Source organism: Hyperolius riggenbachi, chromosome 10 (genome assembly GCF_040937935.1).
Source record: "Hyperolius riggenbachi isolate aHypRig1 chromosome 10, aHypRig1.pri, whole genome shotgun sequence".
NCBI classification, from domain to species: Eukaryota; Metazoa; Chordata; class Amphibia; order Anura; family Hyperoliidae; genus Hyperolius; species Hyperolius riggenbachi.
The window spans coordinates 289,074,481-289,100,044 of NC_090655.1; the positions used below are offsets into that span (position 1 = coordinate 289,074,481).

General features: G+C 49.9%; 1 protein-coding gene across 2 annotated transcripts; it reads left to right on the plus strand.

Moving 5' to 3' along the window:
- The first annotated feature begins 9,120 nt into the window (after positions 1-9,120).
- Positions 9,121-25,360, plus strand: LOC137535569 (zinc finger BED domain-containing protein 6-like). 2 transcript variants are annotated; one of them, XM_068257418.1, is made up of 3 exons: positions 9,121-9,241; positions 9,809-9,913; positions 21,879-25,360. In XM_068257418.1, exons 2-3 carry the CDS (start codon positions 9,868-9,870, stop codon positions 24,590-24,592), a joined length of 2,760 nt encoding a protein of 919 aa, XP_068113519.1. In that variant the 5' UTR covers positions 9,121-9,241; positions 9,809-9,867; the 3' UTR covers positions 24,593-25,360. The 2 variants fall into 2 exon arrangements, with proteins under 2 accessions (XP_068113519.1, XP_068113518.1); XM_068257417.1 differs by lacking the exon at positions 9,121-9,241 and adding an exon at positions 9,454-9,503.
- Positions 25,361-25,564: the final 204 nt, after the last annotated feature.

Genomic DNA, 25,564 nt, shown 5'->3' on the forward strand with positions numbered 1-25,564 from the left:
TTTTTCTTTGCATACTTAAAATCGATTTTCTCAAAAACTACAAGGTCTTTTTGGAATTTGTTTTTGACTTTTACCCACGATTCTCTTTAACATACGTAGCAATTTAGGTGCCAATCGCATGTATGGTGGTTTTGCTATTCACTGCCAAAGTCGGCGTGAAAATTACGTGAAATTATGAAGGACTGTAAACTCAATGAAATGTACAAATCGTAATTACGTATAGGCGAAATTGTGAAAATTTACGTGAAAAGTAGCATAATCGCTGATTACGGTCTTCACTAGCTGACACCGACGTGGAGAGGTGGCAGGCGCGCCGGTCCTTGTGGAATTGCACTATTTGTATTTCCTTTTCTCTATGCATGTATGGGTTATACAAGGAGGAACGATGATCTAATTAAAGGACACCTGAAGTGAGAGCGATATGGAGGCTGCGATATATATTTCCTTTTAAGCAATACCAGCTACCTGGTAGCCCTGCTGATCCTCTACCTCTAATACATTCAGCCACAGCCCCTGAACAAGCATGCAGATCAGGTGCTCTGACTGAAGTGTGACAAGATTAGCTGCATGCTTGTTTCTGGTGTGGGATTCAGACACCACTGCAGCCAAATAGATCAGCAGGACTGACAGGCAACTGGTATTGTTTAAAACAAAATAAATATGGCAGCCACCATGTCCCTCTTACTTCCAGTTTTTTTTTTAAGTTTTCAAGACCATCATTTGTTTGAAGTAAAATGACTATAGTAATTAGATTAGCCAGGGAAGGTAAAGAGAACCTGTAGTGAGAGGTATATGGAGGCTGCCATATTTATTTCCTTTTAAAGAATGGCAGTTGCCTGGCAGCCCTGCTGATCTATTTGGCTGCAGTAGTGTCTGCATCACACCAGAAACAAGCATGCAGCTAGTTCAGTCAGAACACCTGATGTGCTGCATGCTTGTTCAGGGGCTATGGCTAAAGGCATCAGAGGAAGAGGATCAGCAGGGCTGCCATGTAACTGGTATTGCTTATAAGGAAATAAATATGGCAGCCTCCATATACCTCTCTCTTCAGTTCCCCTTTAAGCTCAGCGGTGGGTGGTTAAGGCTAGACATTAGGTGGGAGGTGGAGAGGGCGTTCAAGTAAGAATGGGTACTGCATAGTTAAATATTGGTAATCTGAATTACCGATATTTTGCTACTAGCAGCACCACCCAGTGGCCAACTCATGCCGTGCTGCAATATGTACTTGTTTACTGTGAGGCCCTGCAACTTTCCTGCCAAGCTCTGTCACTGTCTCTTTGTCACTGTCAGATTGTGCAGCGGAGTCATGTGATCTGAGGCTGAGCCACTTTCTAGAGAGCTGTCATTTGGAGGTTGTGTTGGGGGGAGTTTGGTGTGAGGGCCGGGGCTGTGGAGTGGGAGCTTTTTTGGGGTACCCAGAGTCGGTAACAACTGTAATTGAAAGAGAAAATGTTAAAATGTTGTATTTCTCTAATAAGTCATCATACATAACGTATACAGTGATTGCTGTGCTTAGTCCACAAACATGAACTAAACCAATGAAAGTCATTTGTGCTGTTGCAATAAAGCAATCGCCATGTTTTTAAGTTAGATACACATATCTGATGTGTACACAGCAATTTCTTTTTCTTATATATAATAAATGACACCTCTGAATAAAGCCTGATGGGCAGTCGTGTTACTAGTAGCGATGGTCAATGAGATGCAAATAATTCTGTGTTGATGCTAGTTTATGCAAATTTTGTATGCACTCCTCCTCTTGCTCATAAAATCAGATGTATTTTTAAATTTGGGGATATACATTAGTACTATACTCTACATATGCACTCCCTGCAGAGCTGTTGTACACACTGATCACACAGGTGTTGTCAGAAAATAGCCCTGGCCTTCTCTATATCGGTTATAGAAAAGGTAGGGGCTTTTTCTGCAAGGTGGCATGGCTACACACCGGAACCCGGCTGGTATGAGGCTCCAGTGAATCTTTTTAAACAGACAACATACTGGGGCATTCACACTGACAATGACTGGCTGCGATGGCTGACAGGGTAGAGTGTCAGCTTCCTGGCCGGGAGCTTTTTGTTCCCAAAAGCAGATGCCATCTTAATATAGCTTTAAAATTCCTAAGCGTTGGCATGTGACGAAATGACTTTTATGTTACATACGCTCAATCAACAAGATTATTATATGCAAATTAGAGGAGTCGGTGGAATCATAAACTGAGGAGTTGGATGATTTTTGTACTGACTGCACAGCCCTGGTGAGGCCAGCCACTTTCTAATTGGTTGTCACTGGGAGTTTGGGGAGGAGTTTGGTGTATGCTGCTGGCATGCTGGTCTGCGTGTATGCTCCTGGCATGTATGCTGCCGATGTGGATGCTGCTGGTCTGTTTGCTGCTGGCGTGTATGCTGATGGCGTGTATTCTTCTGGGGTGTAAGCTGCCGATCGGTTTGCTGATGGAGTGTATGCTGCTGGCGTGGATACTGCCTTTGTGCATGCTGCGCTGTGTATGCTGCTGGTGAGTATGCTGCGGGCATGTATGCTGCCAACGTGTGAATGCTGCTGGAGTGTATGCTGGTAGTGTGTATGCTGCTGGTCTGTACGTTGCTGGCATGTTTGCTGGAGTATGTTGATGGGGTGTATGCTGCCGATGTGTATGCTGCCGATCGGTTTGCTGATGGAGTGTATGCTGCTGGCGTGGATACTGCCTTTGTGCATGCTGCGCTGTGTATCCTGCTGGTGAGTATGCTGCGGGCATGTATGCTGCCAACGTGTGTATGCTGCTGGAGTGTATGCTGGTAGTGTATGCTGCTGGTCTGTACGTTGCTGGCGTGTTTGCTGGAGTATGTTGATGGGGTGTATGCTGATGGGGTGTATGCAGATGGCGTGTATGCTGATGGTGTATATGTAGATGGGGTGTATGCTGCGGGTGTGTATTCTGTCGGCGTGTATGCTGCCGGCAGTAGCTTCTGGGTGAATTGTAAGTTTGAGTTATTAGCCCTTCCAATAACTTTATACCAGTCATTGTTTTTGCAAATCAGCCTCCTATGTTGTATTAACTACTTCCGTAACGGCCATCTCTGGCCCCGCAAAATGATGCTTACCGACGATTCGCCGCACTGATCCGCCGCTCTCGCCAGTCACGCCGCTCTCCCATTGCAGCAGGTCCCTCTATCTGCCATCAGCGTGTCAGGAGCCGCTTTCATTGGCTCCTGACCCTATCCATCAATGCAGGGGCGTAACAATAGACCCTGCAAGAGATGCCTCCGCAGGGGGGCCCAGAAGCCACAGGGGGCCCCGTGGGGGAAAAAGTTTGAGAGACTGACAACTAAGGGCATGGAGAAAAAACGTATTCTGCTCTACCATTGTTATGTTGACTGCATGTGTCTACCACACAGATAAGGAATCATACACAATTTGGAATTTGTACACTGTCCCTGCTCCCTAGGGTTCGTAAAAAAAAACATCTGTCTCATACTGCAGCAGAGTTCTGATGACTTCATGTACAACTTTACAAACAAAGGAGTCACAGTTGAAAAAAAGTTGTAGACCTTCCCTCAGAAGAGATTCCTAGATTCTTATCACACACAGGCTAGTGACCTTATGGTGTCTAATTACTGGACAATGTGGAATGGGTAAGATTAATGTCTGACTGTCGCTGCCTCATTGAGAGCTTGTTGTCTCATCCTGTCCAAGTAATAGTAACAACAGTAATAACAGTATCAATCAGTGACATTCTGAATGTTTTGCCAAAGTTACAGTGAATACTATATGTTATGTTCAGCATGTCATTGTTGTTCCTCCATATAGCATGTGCTCTCATGTAGTAATAATACAGCTGTGTGTGTATGTATGTACTGGGAGCAGAGCTGTGACGAGGGACTTGTCAGCTGCAAGGGGCTGGAGGAAGCCCCGGGTAAATAGATCTGGGGGTAGCATAGATTGCCTGACATTTCCTTTAAGTCTAAGGCTACTTACACTCTAAGACGTTGCGTTTTAGGGGACGTTATGGTCGCATTACGTGCCCTTTATGCAACGTTTGGTGGTGCGGGAGAGGACGTTAGAGTGAGCCACGTTAGGCGGCTCTATCCCTATAAGGTCTCCCAGAGTGGCGCTGATTGGCCGGCGGGACCACGTGATGCGGAGCGAGACACTCCGCATCACGTGGTCCCGCCGGCCAATCAGCGGCCGCCAGTGCAGTGCATATTAAGTAGCCATGTGCGCGGCTACTGTAGCGGCATCTCACCCGCCTCCTCTCCGCCCCCCACTGAGCATGTGCAAACAGTCTAACGCACAGCATGTTGCACTTTCACTACAACGTGCAGCGTTACATGTAACGCAACGTGGGCACTGTGAACAGCCCACTTGTGTTACATTGCTGTGTGTTGGGGGAGCGTTACAGGCTGCACTAACGTGCACCTGTAACGTCCCGGTGTGAAAGCAGCCTAAGTGTTTTTATCTGCATGGGAAAAACACATTGGTCCTCAGTTTTCCTGTGCAGAAAGCGAGGGAGGTGGGGGCAGTTTCACAGGGGGGCCCAGTGATGTCTAGTTATGCCCCTGCCTGGGGGCCCAGTGATTTCTAGTTACGCCCCTGCATCAATGTAAGCCAATGGCATTTGCTCACAGTGATGACAGGGTCAGGGGCCAATGAAAGCGGCTCCTGACCGGCACACACAGCTCTGCTGTCATACTGCCGGCAGGGTGAGTGGGGTGCGGTGGGGGCAGATCGGAGGGACCACGCTGTGACGATTGTTGAAATCTACGTCCTGTCATAGCCTTGCAGCCACCAGCAGGACGTAGATGTCAACCACGCTGCTCCGGAAGAGGTTAAACCTGAATTTTATTATTTCTGAACCTCAGGGGGCGGGGTTACTTGTGACAGGCGGAGAACAGGTACATTCCCCTGCAAATTCTATGCGACTGCTAATTGTGCTAATCTAGTGCTGTTCCTGATGAGTCCAAGATGCTTACAGATTGCATGATGTATGCATACAAGCGGGAACTAGTACTGTCTTCTGAAAATAACAAACACAAATAAAACAATAAATAATTGTGTTATTCTGGTTAAAATTCTATGTACTGTCAGTTTCGTCTGCTTCTACACAACTACACTGCGGGAAACAAATCACAGAGACAATTACATGATACAAGGGAAACCTATATAGCGCTGACATCTTCTGCAGCACATTACAGAGTACATAGTCATGTCACTGACTGCCCTCAGAGGAGCTCACACTCTAATCCTACCATAGTCATAGTCTAATGTCCTACCATATTATTATTATGTATTTATATAGCACTGACATCTTCTGCAGCACATTACAGAGTACATAGTCATGTCACTGACTGTCCCCAGAAGAGCTCACAATCTAATCCTGCCATAGTCTAATGTCCTATCATATTATTATGTATTTATATAGCACTGACATCTTCTGCAGCACTTTACAGAGCATATAGTCACGTCACTGACTGTCCTCAGAGGAGCTCACACTCTAATCCTACCATAGTCATAGTCTAATGTCCTACCATATTACTATGTATTTATATAGCGCTTACATCTTCTGCAGCACATTACAGAGCACATATTCATGTCACTGACTGTCCTCAGAGGAGCTCACACTCTAATCCTACCATAGTCATAGTCTAATGTCCTACCATATTACTATGTATTTATATAGCGCTGACATCTTCTGCAGCACATTACAGAGCACATAGTCATGTCACTGACTGTCCTCAGAGGAGCTCACACTCTAATCCTACCATAGTCATAGTCTAATGTCCTACCATATTATTATTATGTATTTATATAGCACTGACATCTTCTGCAGCACATTACAGACTACGTAGTCATGTCACTGACTGTCCTCAGAGGAGCTCACAGTCTAATCCTACCATAGTCATAGTCTAATGTCCTACCATATTACTATGTATTTATATAGCGCTGACATCTTCTGCAGCACATTACAGAGCACATAGTTATGTCACTGACTGTCCTCAGAGGAGCTCACACTCTAATCCTACCATAGTCATAGTCTAATGTCCTACCATATTACTATGTATTTATATAGCGCTGACATCTTCTGCAGCACATTACAGAGTACATAGTCATGTCCCTGACTGTCCCCAGAAGAGCTCACAATCTAATCCTACCATAGTCTAATGTCCTACCATATTATTATGTATTTATATAGTACTGACATCTTCTGCAGCACATTACAGAGTACATAGTCATGTCACTGACTGTCCCCAGAAGAGCTCACAATCTAATCCTACCATAGTCTAATGTCCTACCATATTATTATGTATTTATATAGTACTGACATCTTCTGCAGCACATTACACAGTACATAGTCATGTCCCTGACTGTCCTCAGAGGAGCTCACAATCTAATCCTACCATAGCCATAGTCTAATGTCCTATCATATTATTATGTATTTATATAGCACTGACATCTTCTGCAGCACTTTACAGAGCATATAGTCACGTCACTGACTGTCCTCAGAGGAGCTCACACTCTAATCCTACCATAGTCATAGTGTAATGTCCTACCATATTATTATTATTATGTATTTATATAGCACTGACATCTTCTGCAGCACATTACAGAGTACATAGTCATGTCACTGACTGTCCTCAGAGGAGCTCACAATCGAATCCTACCATAGTCATAGTGTAATGTCCTACCATATTATTATTATGTATTTATATAGCACTGACCTCTTCTGCAACACTTTACAGAGTACATAGTCCAGTGTTCTCCCCAGAATTTTTTGCCAGCAGGGTGGCATAAAGTAGCCGGGTGGGGTGAGATGAGAAAATGCAGGGCCGGTGTTTCTGTTTGCCACTGCTTACAGCATAGGAGGAGGTGAGCCGATGACAGCCGGATGCTCACCAAAACTAGCCGGGTGGAGCACCCGCCTAATAGAGCCTGGGGAGAACACTGTAGTCATGTCACTTACATGACTGGCTCAAGTACCTGGACTCATAGCAGAAGATCCAAGTGGCGGGAGGAGGACAGCGAAAGACTGATTAGCCTGAAGGGGGCTGGAGGAAGCCCCATGTATGTATAAACTTTAATCTGTCTAAGGTTTACTTTAAGTTAAACAGTAGTACTATACTCTACATATGCACTCCCCACAGAGCTGCAGGAAATCCACTGAGAATGTTGTGCACATTGAACACAGATGTGTTGTCTATCGCCCATAAACCTGGTTCAGATTGTACCTGAAGAATGTGTAATAGAGGAAGAACCCCCTCATTCCCCTGCAGAGTACATGCACATCACTCTTACATGTACCCACAGTTACATTGCCTAGGGCCTGATCCATGTTCAGATTGTGCATGAAGAATGTGTAATAGAGGAAGAATCCCCTCATTCCCCTGCAGAGTACCTGCACATCACTCTTACATGTACCCACAGTTACATTGCCTAGGGCCTGATCCACATTCAGATTGTGCATGAAGAATGTTTAATAGAGGAAGAATCCCCTCATTCTCCTGCAGAGTACCTGCACATCACTCTTACATGTACCCAGAGCTACATTGCCTAGGGCCTGATCCATGTTCAGATTGTGCATGAAGAATGTGTAATAGAGGAAGAATTCCCTTATTCTCCTGCAGAGTACCTGCACATCACTCTTACATTTAACCACAGTTACATTGCCTAGGGCCTGATCCACATTCAGATTGTGCATGAAGAATATGTAACAGAGGAAGAATTCCCTCATTCTCCTGCAGAGTACCTGCACATCACTCTTACATGTACCCACAGTTACATTGCCTAGGGCCTGATCCATGCTCAGATTGTGGATGAAGAATGAGTAATAGAGGAAGAATCCCCTCATTCCCCTGCAGAGTACCTGCACATCACTCTTACATATACCCACCGTTACATTGCCTAGGGCCTGATCCATGTTCAGATTGTGCATGAAGAATGTTTAATAGAGGAAGAATCCCCTCATTCTCCTGCAGAGTACCTGCACATCACTCTAACATGTACCCACAGCAGGGTCGGCGCTACCATAGAGGCAAAGGGGGCAATTGCACTAGGGCCCCAGAGCCTGTAGGGCCCCCAAGGTGTCCCCTCAACTTAACTGTTGCTCCCCAGGCACCCTGCAGAGTCTTCAACAGAACCATGGAGTGTCAGCCCATGGCTCAGGAGTCCTGGGAGAAATTTGACTAAAACAAAGGGTCCCTACTGCTGCTTTTCGGTTGGGGGGGGGGGGGGGGGGGGGCTGGTTAATTTTGCCCTGGGACCCCACTGTTACTAAAACCGGCCCTGACCCACAGTTATATTGCCTAGGGCCTGATAGACGTTCTTTGTTCCTGTTTATACCTTCTACAAGTACTCTTACCAAGGACTAGTTTTAGTCTAGAGGCAGAAGATCAGCCAGATAGCCAGGTAACTGGTATTGTTAAAAAGGGAATAAATATGGCAGCCTCAATATCCCTCTCACTTCAGTTATATTTCCTAAGCGTTGGCAGTTAAGAGATGCATTTTATGTTACATACTGTCAATCAACAAAATTGTAATATGCAAATTAGAGGAGTCGGAGTTTGTGGAATCCTAACCTGAGGAGTCGGAGTCTGTGGAGTTTTGTACCGTTTCCACAGCCCTAATACATAGTCATGTCACTGACTGTCCTGAGAGGATGCTACTTAAGAGGATGCTACCTGGGGAAAGGGGGGGGGGGGGGGGCACACAGTGGGAGAGGGCAGTTGTGTTGAGGGGTTGGTAGGTGGGGTGGGACTTTTCCACCCATATCTATGGGGAGTCTCTTCACTTTTATATGTAGAAAAAATGTGTGTTGTATTCTCAAATGCTGGAAACTAGTGATGGGTTGTTCGCGAACGAGCCGGCTCTTTACTGCGAACAATTAGAGCCGGTTCTCAGTTTTCAAAGAGCCGATGCCTCAGCCGCCCCAAACAGCTCTGCTTTGGTCTGTAATAAAGGGCGCTGAGGCATGCTGGGAGATGTAGTCCTCCTCTTGCAGCTTGTAAGAGTGTATGGGGCGGAGCAGAGCAGTAGCAGGAGGGATTGCCCCAATCAGAGAAGCAGTCTAGAACTGTCATGGAGACGGGGGCGGGGCTTTTACTCCGATTCAGAGTGTTGTCTAGTGATATTTAATGAAGAGCCGATTGAGAGCCGTAAGAGCCGGCTCTTTAATGGGAGCCGATTCAGAAGAGACGATTCTCCGAGAAGTGCCGGAATTCCCATCACTACTGGAAACTGGCCAACAAATGTAATGCTTTTTATTGTCTGTCATGTTCTGTGGATTGTGATTTTATTACCTTGGAAACATTCATGTCCTTGGTAATGGTCAGTAAAGGGGATAAACAGGATACAACTGAGATCTGACAAGAAGCACAGGAGTCTGCAGTTCTCATGTTGTCCACAAGATGGTGATATCAGCTATACCAAGGCAGGAAGTAGCGTTTGGCACAGGCAGGAAGTTGGGTGGTAGAGGTGAAGTCGGGAGAAGCCATTGCTGGAACTGGCAGCAGGTACATAATAAGATAGTATTGCAGATACATTGTAGAAGATTCCTGATATCTCTTCCCTCTGGTGAAGCCTAATCCTCCAGAAGGTGTCACATTGTCACTGATTATCTCCCCATGGAGGAGGGGGATGCCAGGACCTCTATTATGACTTCATGATGGAGAGTTCCCAGGATTGTCCACAGTAACATCACACCACCATTATCAGGAAGGTGGGACTGGGGACACAAGAGGCTCCAGACTGTGATGTGATATATCTCCCAGATTATTAATATCCTCACATATTATACATCATCATTCTCTACACCTAGGAAGGAGTCCTCACTGATTGCAAAGTAAAGAGGAGGAAGAGACTTGTGTGAGGGGTGACATGAGGAGGACAAATAAACAAGATGTCTCTGCTGATATCAGCACAGGTAAGTAATTATCATTATTATGTATTTATATAGCACTGACACGTTCTGCAGCACTGTACAGAGTACATAGTCATGTCACTGACTGTCCTCAGAGGAGCTCACACTCTAATCCTACCATAATTATAGTTTAATGTCCTACCATATTATTATTATGTATTTATATAGCACTGACATCTTCTGCAGCACATTACAGAGTACATAGTCATGTCACTGACTGTCCTCAGAGGAACTCACACTCTAATCCTACCATAGTCATAGTCTAATGTCCTACCATATTATTATTATGTATTTATATAGCACTGACATCTCCTGCAGCACATTACAGAGTACATAGTCATGTCACTGACTGTCCTCAGAGGAGCTCACAGTCTAATCCTACCATAGTCATAGTCTAATGTCCTACCATATTATTATTATGTATTTATATAGCACTGACATCTCCTGCAGCACATTACAGAGTACATAGTCATGTCACTGACTGTCCTCAGAGGAACTCACACTCTAATCCTACCATAGTCATAGTGTAATGTCCTACCATATTATTATCATGTATTTATATAGCACTGACATCTTCTGCAGCACATTACAGGGTACATAGTCATGTGACTGACTGTCCTCAGAGGAGCTCACACTCTAATCCTACCATAGTCATAGTGTAATGTCCTACCATATTATTATCATGTATTTATATAGCACTGACATCTCCTGCAGCACATTACAGAGTACATAGTCATGTCACTGACTGTCCTCAGAGGAGCTCACAATCTAATCCTACCATAGTCATAGTCTAATGCCCTACCATATTATTATTATGCATTTATATAGCACTGACAACTTCTGCAGCACATTACAGAGTACATAGTCATGTCACTGACTGTCCTCAGAGGAACTCACACTCTAATCCTACCATAATCATAGTTTAATGCCCTACCATATTATTATTATGTATTTATACAGCACGGACACCTTCTAAGCATATTTGCACATGCTTATATAAATGTGGCGATGTATGTGCTGCATTACATAGATGTCATTGCATCTATGTACAAAAGCTCCAAAAGATGCTCCTCCTCCCCACTCTCTCCAAATCGCCGCTCCCAGCGCTACTCCGGCTAGCATGTCCTGCTAGCTTTATTAGTGGAGCGCACATGCTGGGAAGGGAGGAGGCGGGGGAGTGCCCATACTTTTGCATCTCACGCTAGCTTTATTACTGGAGCGCACACGCTGGGAAGGAGGAGGTGGGGGAGTGTCCATACTTCTGCATCTCACGCTAGCTTTATTAGTGGAGGGCACACGCTGGGAAGGAGGAGGCGGGGGAGTGTCCATACTTCTGCATGTCACGCTAGCTTTATTAGTGGAGCGCACACGCTGGGAAGGGAGGAGGTGGGGGAGTGTCCAAACTTCTGCATCTCACGCTAGCTTTATTAGTGGAGGGCACACGCTGGGAAGGAGGAGGCGGGGGAGTGTCCATACTTCTGCATCTCACGCTAGCTTTATTAGTGGAGCGCACACGCTGGGAAGGGAGGAGGCGGAGGAGTGTCCATAATTCTGCATGTCATGCTAGCTTCATTAGTGGAGCGCACACGCTGGGAAGGGAGGAGGCGGGGGAGTGTCCATAATTCTGCATGTCATGCTAGCTTTATTAGTGGAGCGCACACACTGGGAAGGAGGAGGCGGGGGAGTGTCCATACTTCTGCATCTCACATTAGCTTTATTAGTGGAGGGCACACGCTGGGAAGGGAGGAGGTGGGGGAGTGTCCATACTTCTGCATCTCACACTAGCTTTATTAGTGGAGCGCACACTCTGGGAAGGGAGGAGGCGGGGGAGTGTCCATACTTCTGCATGTAACGCTAGCTTTATTAGTGGAGCGCACACGCTGGGAAGGGAGGAGGCGGGGGAGTGTCCATACTTCTGCATCTCACGCTAGCTTTATTAGTGGAGCGCACACGCTGGGAAGGGAGGAGGCGGGGGAGTGTCCATAATTCTGCATGTCATGCTAGCTTTATTAGTGGAGCGCACACACTGGGAAGGGAGGAGGTGGGGGAGTGCCCATACTTCTGCATCTCACGCTAGCTTTATTAGTGGAGCGCACACGCTGGGAAGGGAGGAGGCGGGGGAGGGCCCATACTTCTGCATCTCACACTAGCTTTATTACTGGAGCGCACACGCTGGGAAGGGAGGAGGCGGGGGAGGGCCCATACTTCTGCATCTCACACTAGCTTTATTAGTGGAGTGCACACGCTGGGAAGGCAGGAGACGGGGGAGTGTCCATACTTCTGCATCTCACACTAGCTTTATTACTGGAGCGCACACGCTGGGAAGGGAGGAGGCGGAGGAGTGTCCATACTTCTGCATCTCACGCTAGCTTTATTAGTGGAGCGCACATGCTGGGAAGGGAGGAGGCGGGGGAGTGTCCATACTTCTGCATCTCACGCTAGCTTTATTAGTGAAGCGCACACGCTGGGAAGGGAGGAGGCGGGGGAGTGTCCATACTTCTGCATGTCCCGCTAGCTTTATTAGTGGAGCGCACACTCTGGGAAGGGAGGAGGCGGGGGAGGGCCCATACTTCTGCATCTCACACTAGCTTTATTAGTGGAGTGCACACGCTGGGAAGGGAGGAGGCGGGGGAGTGTCCATAATTCTGCATCTCACACTAGCTTTATTACTGGAGCGCACACGCTGGGAAGGGAGGAGGCGGGGGAGTGTCCATACTTCTGCATCTCACGCTAGCTTTATTAGTGGAGCGCACACGCTGGAAAGGGAGGAGGCGGGGGAGTGTCCATACTTCTGCATGTAACGCTAGCTTTATTAGTGGAGCGCACACTCTGGGAAGGGAGGAGGTGGGGGAGTGTCCATACTTCTGCATGTCACGCTAGCTTTATTACTGGAGCGCACATGCTGGGAAGGAGGAGGCGGGGGAGTGTCCACACTTCTGCATCTCACTCTAGCTTTATTAGTGGAGTGCACACGCTGGGAAGGGAGGAGGCGGGGGAGTGTCCATACTTCTGCATCTCACGCTAGCTTTATTAGTGGAGGGCACACGCTGGGAAGGAGGAGACGGGGGAGTGTCCATACTTCTGCATCTCACGTTAGCTTTATTAGTGGAGCGCACACGCTGGGAAGGGAGGAGGTGGGGGAGTGTCCATACTTCTGCATGTCCCGCTAGCTTTATTAGTGGAGCGCACACGCTGGGAAGGGAGGAGGCGGGGGAGTGTCCATAATTCTGCATGTCATGCTAGCTTTATTAGTGGAGCGCACACGCTGGGAAGGGAGGAGGCGGGGGAGTGTCCATACTTCTGCATCTCACGCTAGCTTTATTAGTGGAGGGCACACGCTGGGAAGGAGGAGACGGGGGAGTGTCCATACTTCTGCATCTCACGCTAGCTTTATTAGTGGAGGGCACACGCTGGGAAGGGAGGAGGCGGGGGAGTGTCCATACTTCTGCATCTCACGCTAGCTTTATTAGTGGAGCGCACACGCTGGGAAGGGAGAAGGCGGGGGAGTGTCCATACTTCTGCATCTCACGCTAGCTTTATTAGTGGAGCGCACACGCTGGGAAGGGAGGAGGTGGGGGAGTGCCCATAATTCTGCATGTCATGCTAGCTTTATTAGTGGAGCGCACACGCTGGGAAGGGAGGAGGTGGGGGAGTGTCCATACTTCTGCATCTCACGCTAGCTTTATTAGTGGAGGGCACACGCTGGGAAGGAGGAGACGGGGGAGTGTCCATACTTCTGCATCTCACGCTAGCTTTATTAGTGGAGCGCACACGCTGGGAAGGGAGGAGGCGGGGGAGTGTCCATACTTCTGCATCTCACATTAGCTTTATTAGTGGAGGGCACACGCTGGGAAGGGAGGAGGTGGGGGAGTGTCCATACTTCTGCATCTCACACTAGCTTTATTAGTGGAGCGCACACTCTGGGAAGGGAGGAGGCGGGGGAGTGTCCATACTTCTGCATGTAACGCTAGCTTTATTAGTGGAGCGCACACGCTGGGAAGGGAGGAGGCGGGGGAGTGTCCATACTTCTGCATCTCACGCTAGCTTTATTAGTGGAGCGCACACGCTGGGAAGGGAGGAGGCGGGGGAGTGTCCATAATTCTGCATGTCATGCTAGCTTTATTAGTGGAGCGCACACACTGGGAAGGGAGGAGGTGGGGGAGTGCCCATACTTCTGCATCTCACGCTAGCTTTATTAGTGGAGCGCACACGCTGGGAAGGGAGGAGGCGGGGGAGGGCCCATACTTCTGCATCTCACACTAGCTTTATTACTGGAGCGCACACGCTGGGAAGGGAGGAGGCGGGGGAGGGCCCATACTTCTGCATCTCACACTAGCTTTATTAGTGGAGTGCACACGCTGGGAAGGCAGGAGACGGGGGAGTGTCCATACTTCTGCATCTCACACTAGCTTTATTACTGGAGCGCACACGCTGGGAAGGGAGGAGGCGGGGGAGTGTCCATACTTCTGCATCTCACGCTAGCTTTATTAGTGGAGCGCACACGCTGGGAAGGGAGGAGGCGGGGGAGTGTCCATACTTCTGCATCTCACGCTAGCTTTATTAGTGAAGCGCACACGCTGGGAAGGGAGGAGGCGGGGGAGTGTCCATACTTCTGCATGTCCCGCTAGCTTTATTAGTGGAGCGCACACTCTGGGAAGGGAGGAGGCGGGGGAGGGCCCATACTTCTGCATCTCACACTAGCTTTATTAGTGGAGTGCACACGCTGGGAAGGGAGGAGGCGGGGGAGTGTCCATACTTCTGCATCTCACACTAGCTTTATTACTGGAGCGCACACGCTGGGAAGGGAGGAGGCGGGGGAGTGTCCATACTTCTGCATCTCACGCTAGCTTTATTAGTGGAGCGCACACGCTGGAAAGGGAGGAGGCGGGGGAGTGTCCATACTTCTGCATGTAACGCTAGCTTTATTAGTGGAGCGCACACTCTGGGAAGGGAGGAGGTGGGGGAGTGTCCATACTTCTGCATGTCACGCTAGCTTTATTACTGGAGCGCACATGCTGGGAAGGAGGAGGCGGGGGAGTGTCCACACTTCTGCATCTCACTCTAGCTTTATTAGTGGAGTGCACACGCTGGGAAGGGAGGAGGCGGGGGAGTGTCCATACTTCTGCATCTCACGCTAGCTTTATTAGTGGAGGGCACACGCTGGGAAGGAGGAGACGGGGGAGTGTCCATACTTCTGCATCTCACGTTAGCTTTATTAGTGGAGCGCACACGCTGGGAAGGGAGGAGGTGGGGGAGTGTCCATACTTCTGCATGTCCCGCTAGCTTTATTAGTGGAGCGCACACGCTGGGAAGGGAGGAGGCGGGGGAGTGTCCATAATTCTGCATGTCATGCTAGCTTTATTAGTGGAGCGCACACGTTGGGAAGGGAGGAGGTGGGGGAGTGTCCATACTTCTGCATCTCACGCTAGCTTTATTAGTGGAGGGCACACGCTGGGAAGGAGGAGACGGGGGAGTGTCCATACTTCTGCATCTCACGCTAGCTTTATTAGTGGAGCGCACACGCTGGGAAGGGAGGAGGCGGGGGAGTGTCCATACTTCTGCATCTCACGCTAGCTTTATTAGTGGAGCGCACACGCTGGGAAGGGAGAAGGCGGGGGAGTGTCCATACTTCTGCATCTCACGCTAGCTTTATTAGTGGAGCGCACACGCTGGGAAGGGAGGAGGTGGGGGAGTGCCCATAATTCTGCTTGTCATGCTAGCTTTATTAGTGGAGCGCACACGCTGGGAAGGGAGGAGGTGGGGGAGTGTCCATACTTCTGCATCTCACGCTAGCTTTATTAGTGGAGGGCACACGCTGGGAAGGAGGAGACGGGGGAGTGTCCATACTTCTGCATCTCACGCTAGCTTCATTAGTGGAGCGCACACGCTGGGAAGGGAGGAGGCGGGGGAGTGTCCATACTTCTGCATCTCACGCTAGCTTTATTAGTGGAGCGCACACGCTGGGAAGGGAGGAGGTGGGGGAGTGCCCATACTTCTGCATCTCACACTAGCTTTATTACTGGAGCGCACACACTAGGAAGGGAGGAGGCGGGGGAGTGCCCATACTTCTGCATCTCACGCTAGCTTTATTACTGGAGTGCACACGCTGGGAAGGGAGGAGGCGGGGGAGTGTCCATACTTCTGCATCTCACGCTAGCTTTATTAGTGGAGGGCACACGCTGGGAAGGAGGAGACGGGGGAGTGTCCATACTTCTGCATCTCACGTTAGCTTTATTAGTGGAGCGCACACGCTGGGAAGGGAGGAGGCGGGGGAGTGTCCATACTTCTGCATGTCCCGCTAGCTTTATTAGTGGAGCGCACACGCTGGGAAGGGAGGAGGCGGGGGAGTGTCCATGATTCTGCATGTCATGCTAGCTTTATTAGTGGAGCGCACACGCTTGGAAGGGAGGAGGTGGGGGAGTGTCCATACTTCTGCATCTCACGCTAGCTTTATTAGTGGAGGGCACACGCTGGGAAGGAGGAGACGGGGGAGTGTCCATACTTCTGCATCTCACGCTAGCTTTATTAGTGGAGCGTACACGCTGGGAAGGGAGGAGGCGGGGGAGTGTCCATACTTCTGCATCTCACGCTAGCTTTATTAGTGGAGCGCACACGCTGGGAAGGGAGGAGGTGGGGGAGTGCCCGTACTTCTGCATCTCACGCTAGCTTTATTAGTGGAGCGCACACGCTGGGAAGGGAGGAGGCGGGGGAGGGCCCATACTTCTGCATCTCACACTAGCTTTATTACTGGAGCGCACACGCTGGGAAGGGAGGAGGCGGGGAGGGCCCATACTAATGCATCTCACACTAGCTTTATTAGTGGAGTGCACACGCTGGGAAGGGAGGAGGCGGGGGAGTGTCCATACTTCTGCATGTCCCGCTAGCTTTATTAGTGGAGCGCACACTCTGGGAAGGGAGGAGGCGGGAGAGGGCCCATACTTCTGCATCTCACACTAGCTTTATTACTTGAGCGCACACGCTGGGAAGGGAGGAGGCGGGGGAGTGTCCATACTTCTGCATCTCACACTAGCTTTATTAGTGGAGCGCACACGCTGGGAAGGGAGGAGGCGGGGGAGTGTCCATACTTCTGCATGTAACGCTAGCTTTATTAGTGGAGCGCACACTCTGGGAAGGGAGGAGGTGGGGGAGTGTCCATACTTCTGCATGTCACGCTAGCTTTATTACTGGAGCGCACATGCTGGGAAGGAGGACGCGGGGGAGTGTCCACACTTCTGCATCTCACTCTAGCTTTATTAGTGGAGTGCACACGCTGGGAAGGGAGGAGGCGGGGGAGTGTCCATACTTCTGCATCTCACGCTAGTTTTAATAGTGGAGGGCACACGCTGGGAAGGAGGAGACGGGGGAGTGTCCATACTTCTGCATCTCACGCTAGCTTTATTAGTGGAGCGCACACGCTGGGAAGGGAGGAGGCGGGGGAGTGTCCATACTTCTGCATGTAACGCTAGCTTTATTAGTGGAGCGCACACGCTGGGAAGGGAGAAAGCGGGGGAGTGTCCATACTTCTGCATCTCACGCTAGCTTTATTAGTGGAGCGCACACGCTGGGAAGGGAGGAGGCGGGGGAGGGCCCATACTTCTGCATCTCACGCTAGCTTTATTAGTGGAGGGCACACGCTGGGAAGGAGGAGACGGGGGAGTGTCCATACTTCTGCATCTCACGCTAGCTTTATTAGTGGAGCGCACACGCTGGGAAGGGAGGAGGCGGGGGAGTGTCCATACTTCTGCATCTCACGCTAGCTTTATTAGTGGAGGGCACACGCTGGGAAGGGAGGAGGCGGGGGAGTGTCCATACTTCTGCATGCCACGCTAGCTTTATTAGTGGAGCGCACACGCTGGGAAGGGAGGAGGCGGGGGAGTGTCCATACTTCTGCATCTCACGCTAGCTTTATTAGTGGAGCGCACACGCTGGGAAGGGAGGAGGCGGGGGAGTGTCCATACTTCTGCATCTCACGCTAGCTTTATTAGTGGAGCGCACACGCTGGGAAGGGAGGAGGCGGGGGAGTGTCCATACTTCTGCATCTCACGCTAGCTTTATTAGTGGAGCGCACACGCTGGGAAGGGAGGAGGTGGGGGAGTGTCCATACTTCTGCATCTCACGCTAGCTTTATTAGTGGAGCGCACACGCTGGGAAGGGAGGAGGTGGGGGAGTGCCCATACTTCTGCATCTCACACTAGCTTTATTACTGGAGCGCACACGCTAGGAAGGGAGGAGGCGGGGGAGTGTACATACTTCTGCATCTCACGCTAGCTTTATTACTGGAGCGCACACTCTGGGAAGGGAGGAGGTGGGGGAGTGTCCATACTTCTGCATGTCACGCTAGCTTTATTAGTGGAGCGCACACGCTGGGAAGGGAGGAGGTGGGGGAGTGTCCATACTTCTGCATCTCACGCTAGCTTTATTAGTGGAGCGCACACGCTGGGAAGGGAGGAGGTGGGGGAGTGCCCATACTTCTGCATCTCACACTAGCTTTATTACTGGAGCGCACACGCTAGGAAGGGAGGAGGCGGGGGAGTGTCCATACTTCTGCATCTCACGCTAGCTTTATTACTGGAGCGCACACTCTGGGAAGGGAGGAGGTGGGGGAGTGTCCATACTTCTGCATCTCACGCTAGCTTTATTAGTGGAGGGCACATGCTGGGAAGGAGGAGACGGGGGAGTGTCCATACTTCTGCATCTCACGCTAGCTTTATTAGTGGAGCACACACGCTGGGAAGGAGGAGGCGGGGGAGTGTCCATACTTCTGCATCTCACACTAGCTTTATTAGTGGAGCGCACATGCTGGGAAGGGAGGAGGTGGGGGAGTGTCCATACTTCTGCATGTCACGCTAGCTTTATTTGTGGAGCGCACACGCTGGGAAGGGAGGAGGTGGGGTGTGCCCATACTTCTGCATCTCACACTAGCTTTATTAGTGGATCGCACACGCTGGGAAGGGAGGAGGCAGGGGAGGGCCCATACTTCTGCATGTCACGCTAGCTTTATTAGTGCAGCAGACGCTGGGAAGGGAGGAGGTGGGGCAGTGTCCATACTTCTGACTGTCACACTAGCTTTATTACTGGAGCGCACACGCTAGGAAGGGAGGAGGCGGGGGAGTGTCCATACTTCTGCATCTCACACTAGCTTTATTAGTGGAGGGCACACGCTGGGAAGGGAGGAGACGGGGGAGGGCCCATACTTCTGCCGTCATCATGCGACGGCAGAAGGGAAAACTATAGGACACGCTGCGCATGTGCAGTGCAGTATGTCCGGGAAAAGGTCAGGAGAGTTGGCCGGTACCGGCAGCTGTAGGAGACGAGCGGGGGCCGACGGCTGGGAGCGAGGGAAGCGGTATGTGCTTTTCATTCTCTTCGCATGCCACAAGTCTGGAAACCTTCAAACGTACTCTGAAAACACCCCTGTTCAGACAAGCCTATAATTTTCTATAGGCAGCACTGAAGGCACACTGGCTCGCCCACTAACCCCTGTGTTTCCTTCCCTGTTGTTTCCTCCCCACTACCCTCTAGATTGTAAGCCCGCAAGGGCAGGGACCTCCTCCTAGTGTTTCTCATACTGCTGTTATTTTACCATATGCACATCTACCAACTACACATCAACTATGTATGTATCTGTATTTCTACTATTCAATGCCATGACTGTACAGTGTCTTTTACGTCTCATGTATATTTGTTCCCCATTATTTGTTTGTACTATGTACAGCGCTACGGAAGATGTTGGCGCTATATAAATAAAAAATAATAATAATAATAATTAATGTATTTTAGCATAGCCTTTGGGCTGTGATATCCTTTAAAGTGATACTGAGCAGGTTAAAAAAAATCACAATTGGTACTTACCTGGGGCTACCTCCCGGAGCAGTTATGTTCAGCGCAGGAGATTTGGGCGCAGCCGGCACCACCATAGGCCATAATAGGAATTACTGAGTAACTTCGGCGCCGCCAGAAGATGGAGCAGGAGTTACATTTTAGAACACTATAATTCAGACTCCACTTATAGCTGCAAGCCTAATTATACCATTCCCCACTATCCACGTGGACCTGGAGGGGGAATAGTATTTAACGCGGCCGGGAACTTGTGCAGCAGCCGGGTGAGCCGTATATCGGCTGTATCCTGTGCCCAAGTCTCTCGCCATTGATTACATATGTATGCCTTCCTCCAGCCCACAGTAGGCCGCGAGGTCCCCCGATGTCCTCCTGGCTTCTCTCCCGGTCCTGTTAGCAGCACCATTAATTGGCGAATTCGGCCTGAAGTCATGAGGCCGGCGTATGCGTGGTTCAGAGTTAGAGAACTGCGCTCTCCCTGTGTAAAGAAATCAGCCATGGGTATCACTCACCTGACCCTATGCCTGCAGTATCAGCTGCTCTCCCCTCCGTGTGCCTGACGTCCGCACGGTGTCTTCCGGTGTCCTCCTGCACTCTTCCTCCACCCTTGTAATGTAATTAAGTAGCGGAAGCCACGGGCATCACTCACCTCATCCTTAGAGCCCTGCGGGATCAGCTGCTTGTCTCGCTCACTCCTTCCCCCCCAGTGCCGGTATTTCCTGGTCGGATCATTACAGATGCGATCAGCACTAGGGGGAAGGAGTGAGAGAGACAAGGGGCTGATCCCACGGACTCCAAGGACCAGGTGAATGATACCAGTGCAGGGGGAATGGAAGAGAGCAGGAGGACCTCAGCCACACAGAGGGGGACAGCAGCTGATATTGCGGGAATCGGGTGAGGTCAGTGATAGCCACGGATACCAGGAGGAGGCCACAAGGAGGGACAGGAGGAGGACACAAGGAGGGAAAACAGGAGGTCACAAGGGGGGGACAGGAGAAGGGCAAAAGGAGGGCACAAGGAGGGACAGGAGGAGGGCACAACAGGGGACAGAAGGAAAACACAAGAGGGGACAGGAGGAGGAAACAGGGAGGGGTGCAGGAGGAGGCAACGGAGGGGGGCAGGAGGAGGCAACAAGAGGGGACAGGAAGAGGACACAAGCGGAGACAGGAGGAGGCCACAAGGAGGGACAAGAGGAGGCCACAAGGGGGGGACAGGAGCAGGGCAAAAGGAGGGCACAAGGAGGGACAGGAGGAGGGCAAAAGAGGGGGACAGGAGGAGGCCACAACAGGGAACAGAAGGAAAACACAAGAGGGGACAGGAGGAGGCAACAGTGAGGGGGGCAGGAGGAGGCAACAGGGAGGGGGGCAGGAGGAGGCAGCAGGAGGCAACAAGAGGGGACAGGAGGAGGCCACAAGGGGGGGACAGGAGCAGGGCAAAAGGAGGGCACAAGGAGGGACAGGAGGAGGGCACAACAGGGGACAGAAGGAAAACACAAGAGAGGAGGAGGACACAAAGGGGGACAGGAGGAGGAAACAGGGAGGGGGCAGGAGGAGGCAACAAGAGGGGACAAGAAGAGGCCACAATGGGGAACAGGAGGAGGCCACAATGGGGAACAGGAGGAGGCCACAATGGGGAACAGGAGGAGGCCACAATGGGGAACAGGAGGAGGACACAAGGGAGGACAGGAGGAGACCACAATGGATGACAGGAGGAGACCACAATGGATGACAGGAGGAGGACACAAAGGATGACAGGAGGAGGACACAAGGGGGGACAGGAGGAGGACACAAGGGGGGACAGGAGGAGGATACAAGAGGGGACAGGAGGTGGACAAGAAAATTGGGGGGAGAGCTTCTACAAGACGTCCCTGGACCATGGACACACCAGGTTTAGTATATATATTTTTTTTGCCCTGTAAACCTAGGTGCGTTTTATAGTCCGGAGCGTCTTATGCAGTAGTCCGAAAAATCTGGTAATTCTGCACCATTCTGTGAAGTTAGAAGTGGCTGTATTCCTTCCCTCTGTTATGTGGACAGTCACATTTTAAGTAAACTAATTTTTAGTGATCTACATGTTTAAAAATGAATGAAATGTTCCACAATAATAATATAATAATTGTTCTTCCCCATAGATGGAAAATATATTAGACGCCACCTGGAGGATCCCGCCAGCAGTGACGGAGGTCTGGAGCATGATCCATCAGACCATCCCTGGACACCAACTTTGGGGGAGGAGGAAGGAAGCTCAGAGGAAGAGGCGGAGCACAGAATAAGGAGGAGTCCGGGCAAGGGCACAACACAGAGGACTGGAGACAGCAGCCGTCCCATCACACAGTCTGATGGCACGCTACCATGGCAACAGGCCACCACCGTCACCAGCAGTCCGACTTTCCGGTCTTCAGCAGTCTGGGCCTTTTTTACATTGTCCAGCATTGACCATAGTATTGCAATCTGCAACCTTTGCCAGCAGCAGATCAGCCGTGGAAGACGGGCGACACATCTCGGCACCACCGCTATGAGGAGGCATATGGATCTGCGCCACAAAGCCCAGTGGGAGCAGCAACAGAACAGGGCTCCTCCTTCAGCAGCTGCACCCTCCGCATCCTCCACCACCAGGGAGGAGCCTCATCAGGGGGCCATGGATAGCAGCAGGAAAAGGAGGCGTCAGCATCTTATGGAGTCTCCATCATCCACCATGCAGTCTCTAGAGCAGAGGACTTGGCCCCCTCACCATCCTACTGCCCAGGCTCTGACTTCCAGCTTGGCAAAACTTCTGGCACTGCAGCTGATACCTTTACACCTGGTAGACACATTGTCCTTTCGGGAATTTGTTGCCATTGGAACACCACAGTGGCAGGTACCTAGCTGCCGGTATTTTGCTGACAAGGCCATTCCAGCCCTCTATAGGCATGTGCAGCATAATGTAATGGCATCTCTTAACCATGCCATTAGTAGGAAGGTACATCTGACCACAGACGCTTGGTCGAGTAAAGATGGTCAGAGGCGCTATGTTTCCTTCACTGCCCACTGGGTGACTCTCCTGGCAGCTGGGAGGAATGCAGGACCAGGCACACCGCTGGAGCTCATGTCACCACCACGACTTTGGTCCACCTCTGGGACCATCACCAGCAACCCTACTTTTCCCCCCTCATCACTGACGTCATCTTCTGGGCTCATAACAGTCCAGCAACAGCATCCCAGAACCTTCGGATCATCCCAGGCAAAGCGCTGCTCTGCTGTCCTGCAGCTCGTGTACTTGGGGAATAAGAACCTCACTGGACCAGAGCTACTCTCAGCTCTGTGCGCACAGTCAGAAAGGTGGCTGAACCCACGACACTTAACACCGGGCAAGGTGGTGTGTGATAATGACTGCAACCTCTTGGGTGCCCTTCAGCTTGGGAAACTTACACATGTGCCTTGCTTGGCCCATGTGCTCCACTTGGTTGTTCAGCGGTTCATAAATAAGTTTCCCAGCTTCCAAGAGGTGCTACGGCAGGCCAGAAGGGTGTGTGGACACTTTCTCAGATCGTACACGGCCTCAGCTCGATTAAAAGACTTTCAGCGACAGAACAATCTTCCTGCTAAACGCCTTATTTGTGACGACCCCACCCGCTGGAACTCAACCTTGGCCATGCTGCAGAGGCTTCACCAGCAACAACGCGCTATTAATGACTACTTGTACGAATATGAAACAAGGACCGTCTCTGGAGACCTGGGATTTTTTTCTCTAGGACAGTGGCTGGATATAAAGGATGCTTGCTCCATCTTGTCCCCATTTGAAGAGGCCACCAACATGGTCAACTCTAATAGTGTGAGTATGAGTGTTACCATCCCATTGCTGTTCCTCCTAGATCACACACTTCGTGGCATAATTGACCGGGCACTGGAAACACAACAAGGTGAAGATGAGGACACGTTGCTTTCTCAGGCCCAGCAAGGAAACTTGCCTTCCGCCTCGAGCGCCGTAATGCGTGGTCAGCAGGAAGCAGAGGATATGTATGAGGAGGAGGAGGAGCTTTTGGGTGCTGTAGGTGAGGAGGAGGAAACGGTGCAGTCTTCCAGTGGGGGTTTCCATGCCTCCCAGACTCTTGTGCGTGGCTGGGGAGAGGCTGTGGAGGACAATGTTGTCCTCAGTGACACTGAAGACTTGGGGTCCTCTGCAGCAGAGAATTTGAGGAAAATGGGAATGTTCATGCTGCAATGCCTGCGTAAAGACCCAAAGATTCAGGCCATCAAGGAAAATGATAACTATTGGCTTTCCACCTTCTTAGATCCCAGATACAAGCAGAAAATGTCTGAGTTCCTGCCACCGTCACAGAGGGAAAGTAAAATGCGGCAGCTTGCAGAGCTGCTAAGGATAAACCTAATGTCCGCTTTTCCAGATGGTCTCAGCCAGGTGTCCCTTCGTGATGATCCCTGTGCCTCTGATACTGCCATGCCTGAAAGGAGGAACCCAAACATCAGTGGTGGCCTCATTGACAACTTCCATCTGTTTTTCCAGACGCAGCAGTCAGTCCCAACATTTCACAGCTCACACAGGCAGCGCCTCGACAGCCAGATAAATGGCTACATGGGGTACATAGGGGATGTGGACAGTCTCAGCACTAAGGACCCCCTGGACTATTGGGTGTCCAAGTTAGACACCTGGCCTGAGCTGGCACAATATGCCATAGAGATTCTCTCTTGCCCGGCATCCAGCATACTCTCTGAAGGAACATTTCGTGCAGAAGGACGTTTTGTTAATGAGAAGCGAACCCATCTGCCCACTAACAACGTGGATCGACTCACATTCATCAAAATGAACCAGGCTTGGATCACCAAGGACTACAAACCCCCCGAGGCCTAAAGTGGTCATTTGTCTTCTGGTCCACAAAAAACTGTATTACAATTAAAAGGGGGTGAAAGAGGAGTGTGGAGGCCTGATTACAGTATATGTCATGAACATATCTCAGTGGATTTAGGAAGGAAATGATAAAGCAAAACATCCTGGATATGAGGAAAAGCCCACTAAAGTGGATCCGAGGTGAACTTTTACTCATTGCATAATTGTGTTCCTTTCCTATTGTTTATAGGGCATTCCTCAAGCCAAATACTTTTTTGTTTTAATACTCTAATTCCCTATAAACTAAATAAGCCACGCCCACAGGTTTTCAGAGAGCCTTGGCAGTAGCAAGGGCTCATGGGAGCTATGTCTGGGCAGGAGGAGGATGAGGTGTTACTAGCCAGAGATTTCAGAGGCAGAGGGGAGGAGGGAGCAGGAGGGGGGTTATGTTTTTTTGCTCAAGATACAGATAAGCCTGCCTCTGTGTAATGTGTACAAACAACATGGCTGCTGTCATTGTATCACAGGAAGAAATAATCATTTTCTATTAAAACTGTTTGCAGCTAGATTTGCTGTGTAAACCATCTAAACTGTAGATAAGATATATAGACAAGTTACTTGTTATAGTTAGTTTTTCATCTCGGATCTGCTTTAAGGGTAACCTTGTAGCATTACTGTCTAGAAAGACCTTCAACCACTTGGGTCATCTCTACTTAAAGAGGAACTGTCGCAAAAATCTTAAATTTTAAAACCCATACAAAGAAATTTCTGTACATTTCTTCCAGAGTATAATGAGCCATAAATGACTTTTCTCCTATGTTGCTGTCACTTACAGCAGGTAGTAGAAATCTGACAACACTGACAGGTTTTGGGCTAGTCCATCTCTTCTTGGGGGATTCTCAGCATGGCCTTCATTCTTTATAAAGACATTCCCGGAAAATGATTAATACAAAGATGCTGGCCATCCTCACTGCTCGCTGCACACTATTTTGGCAG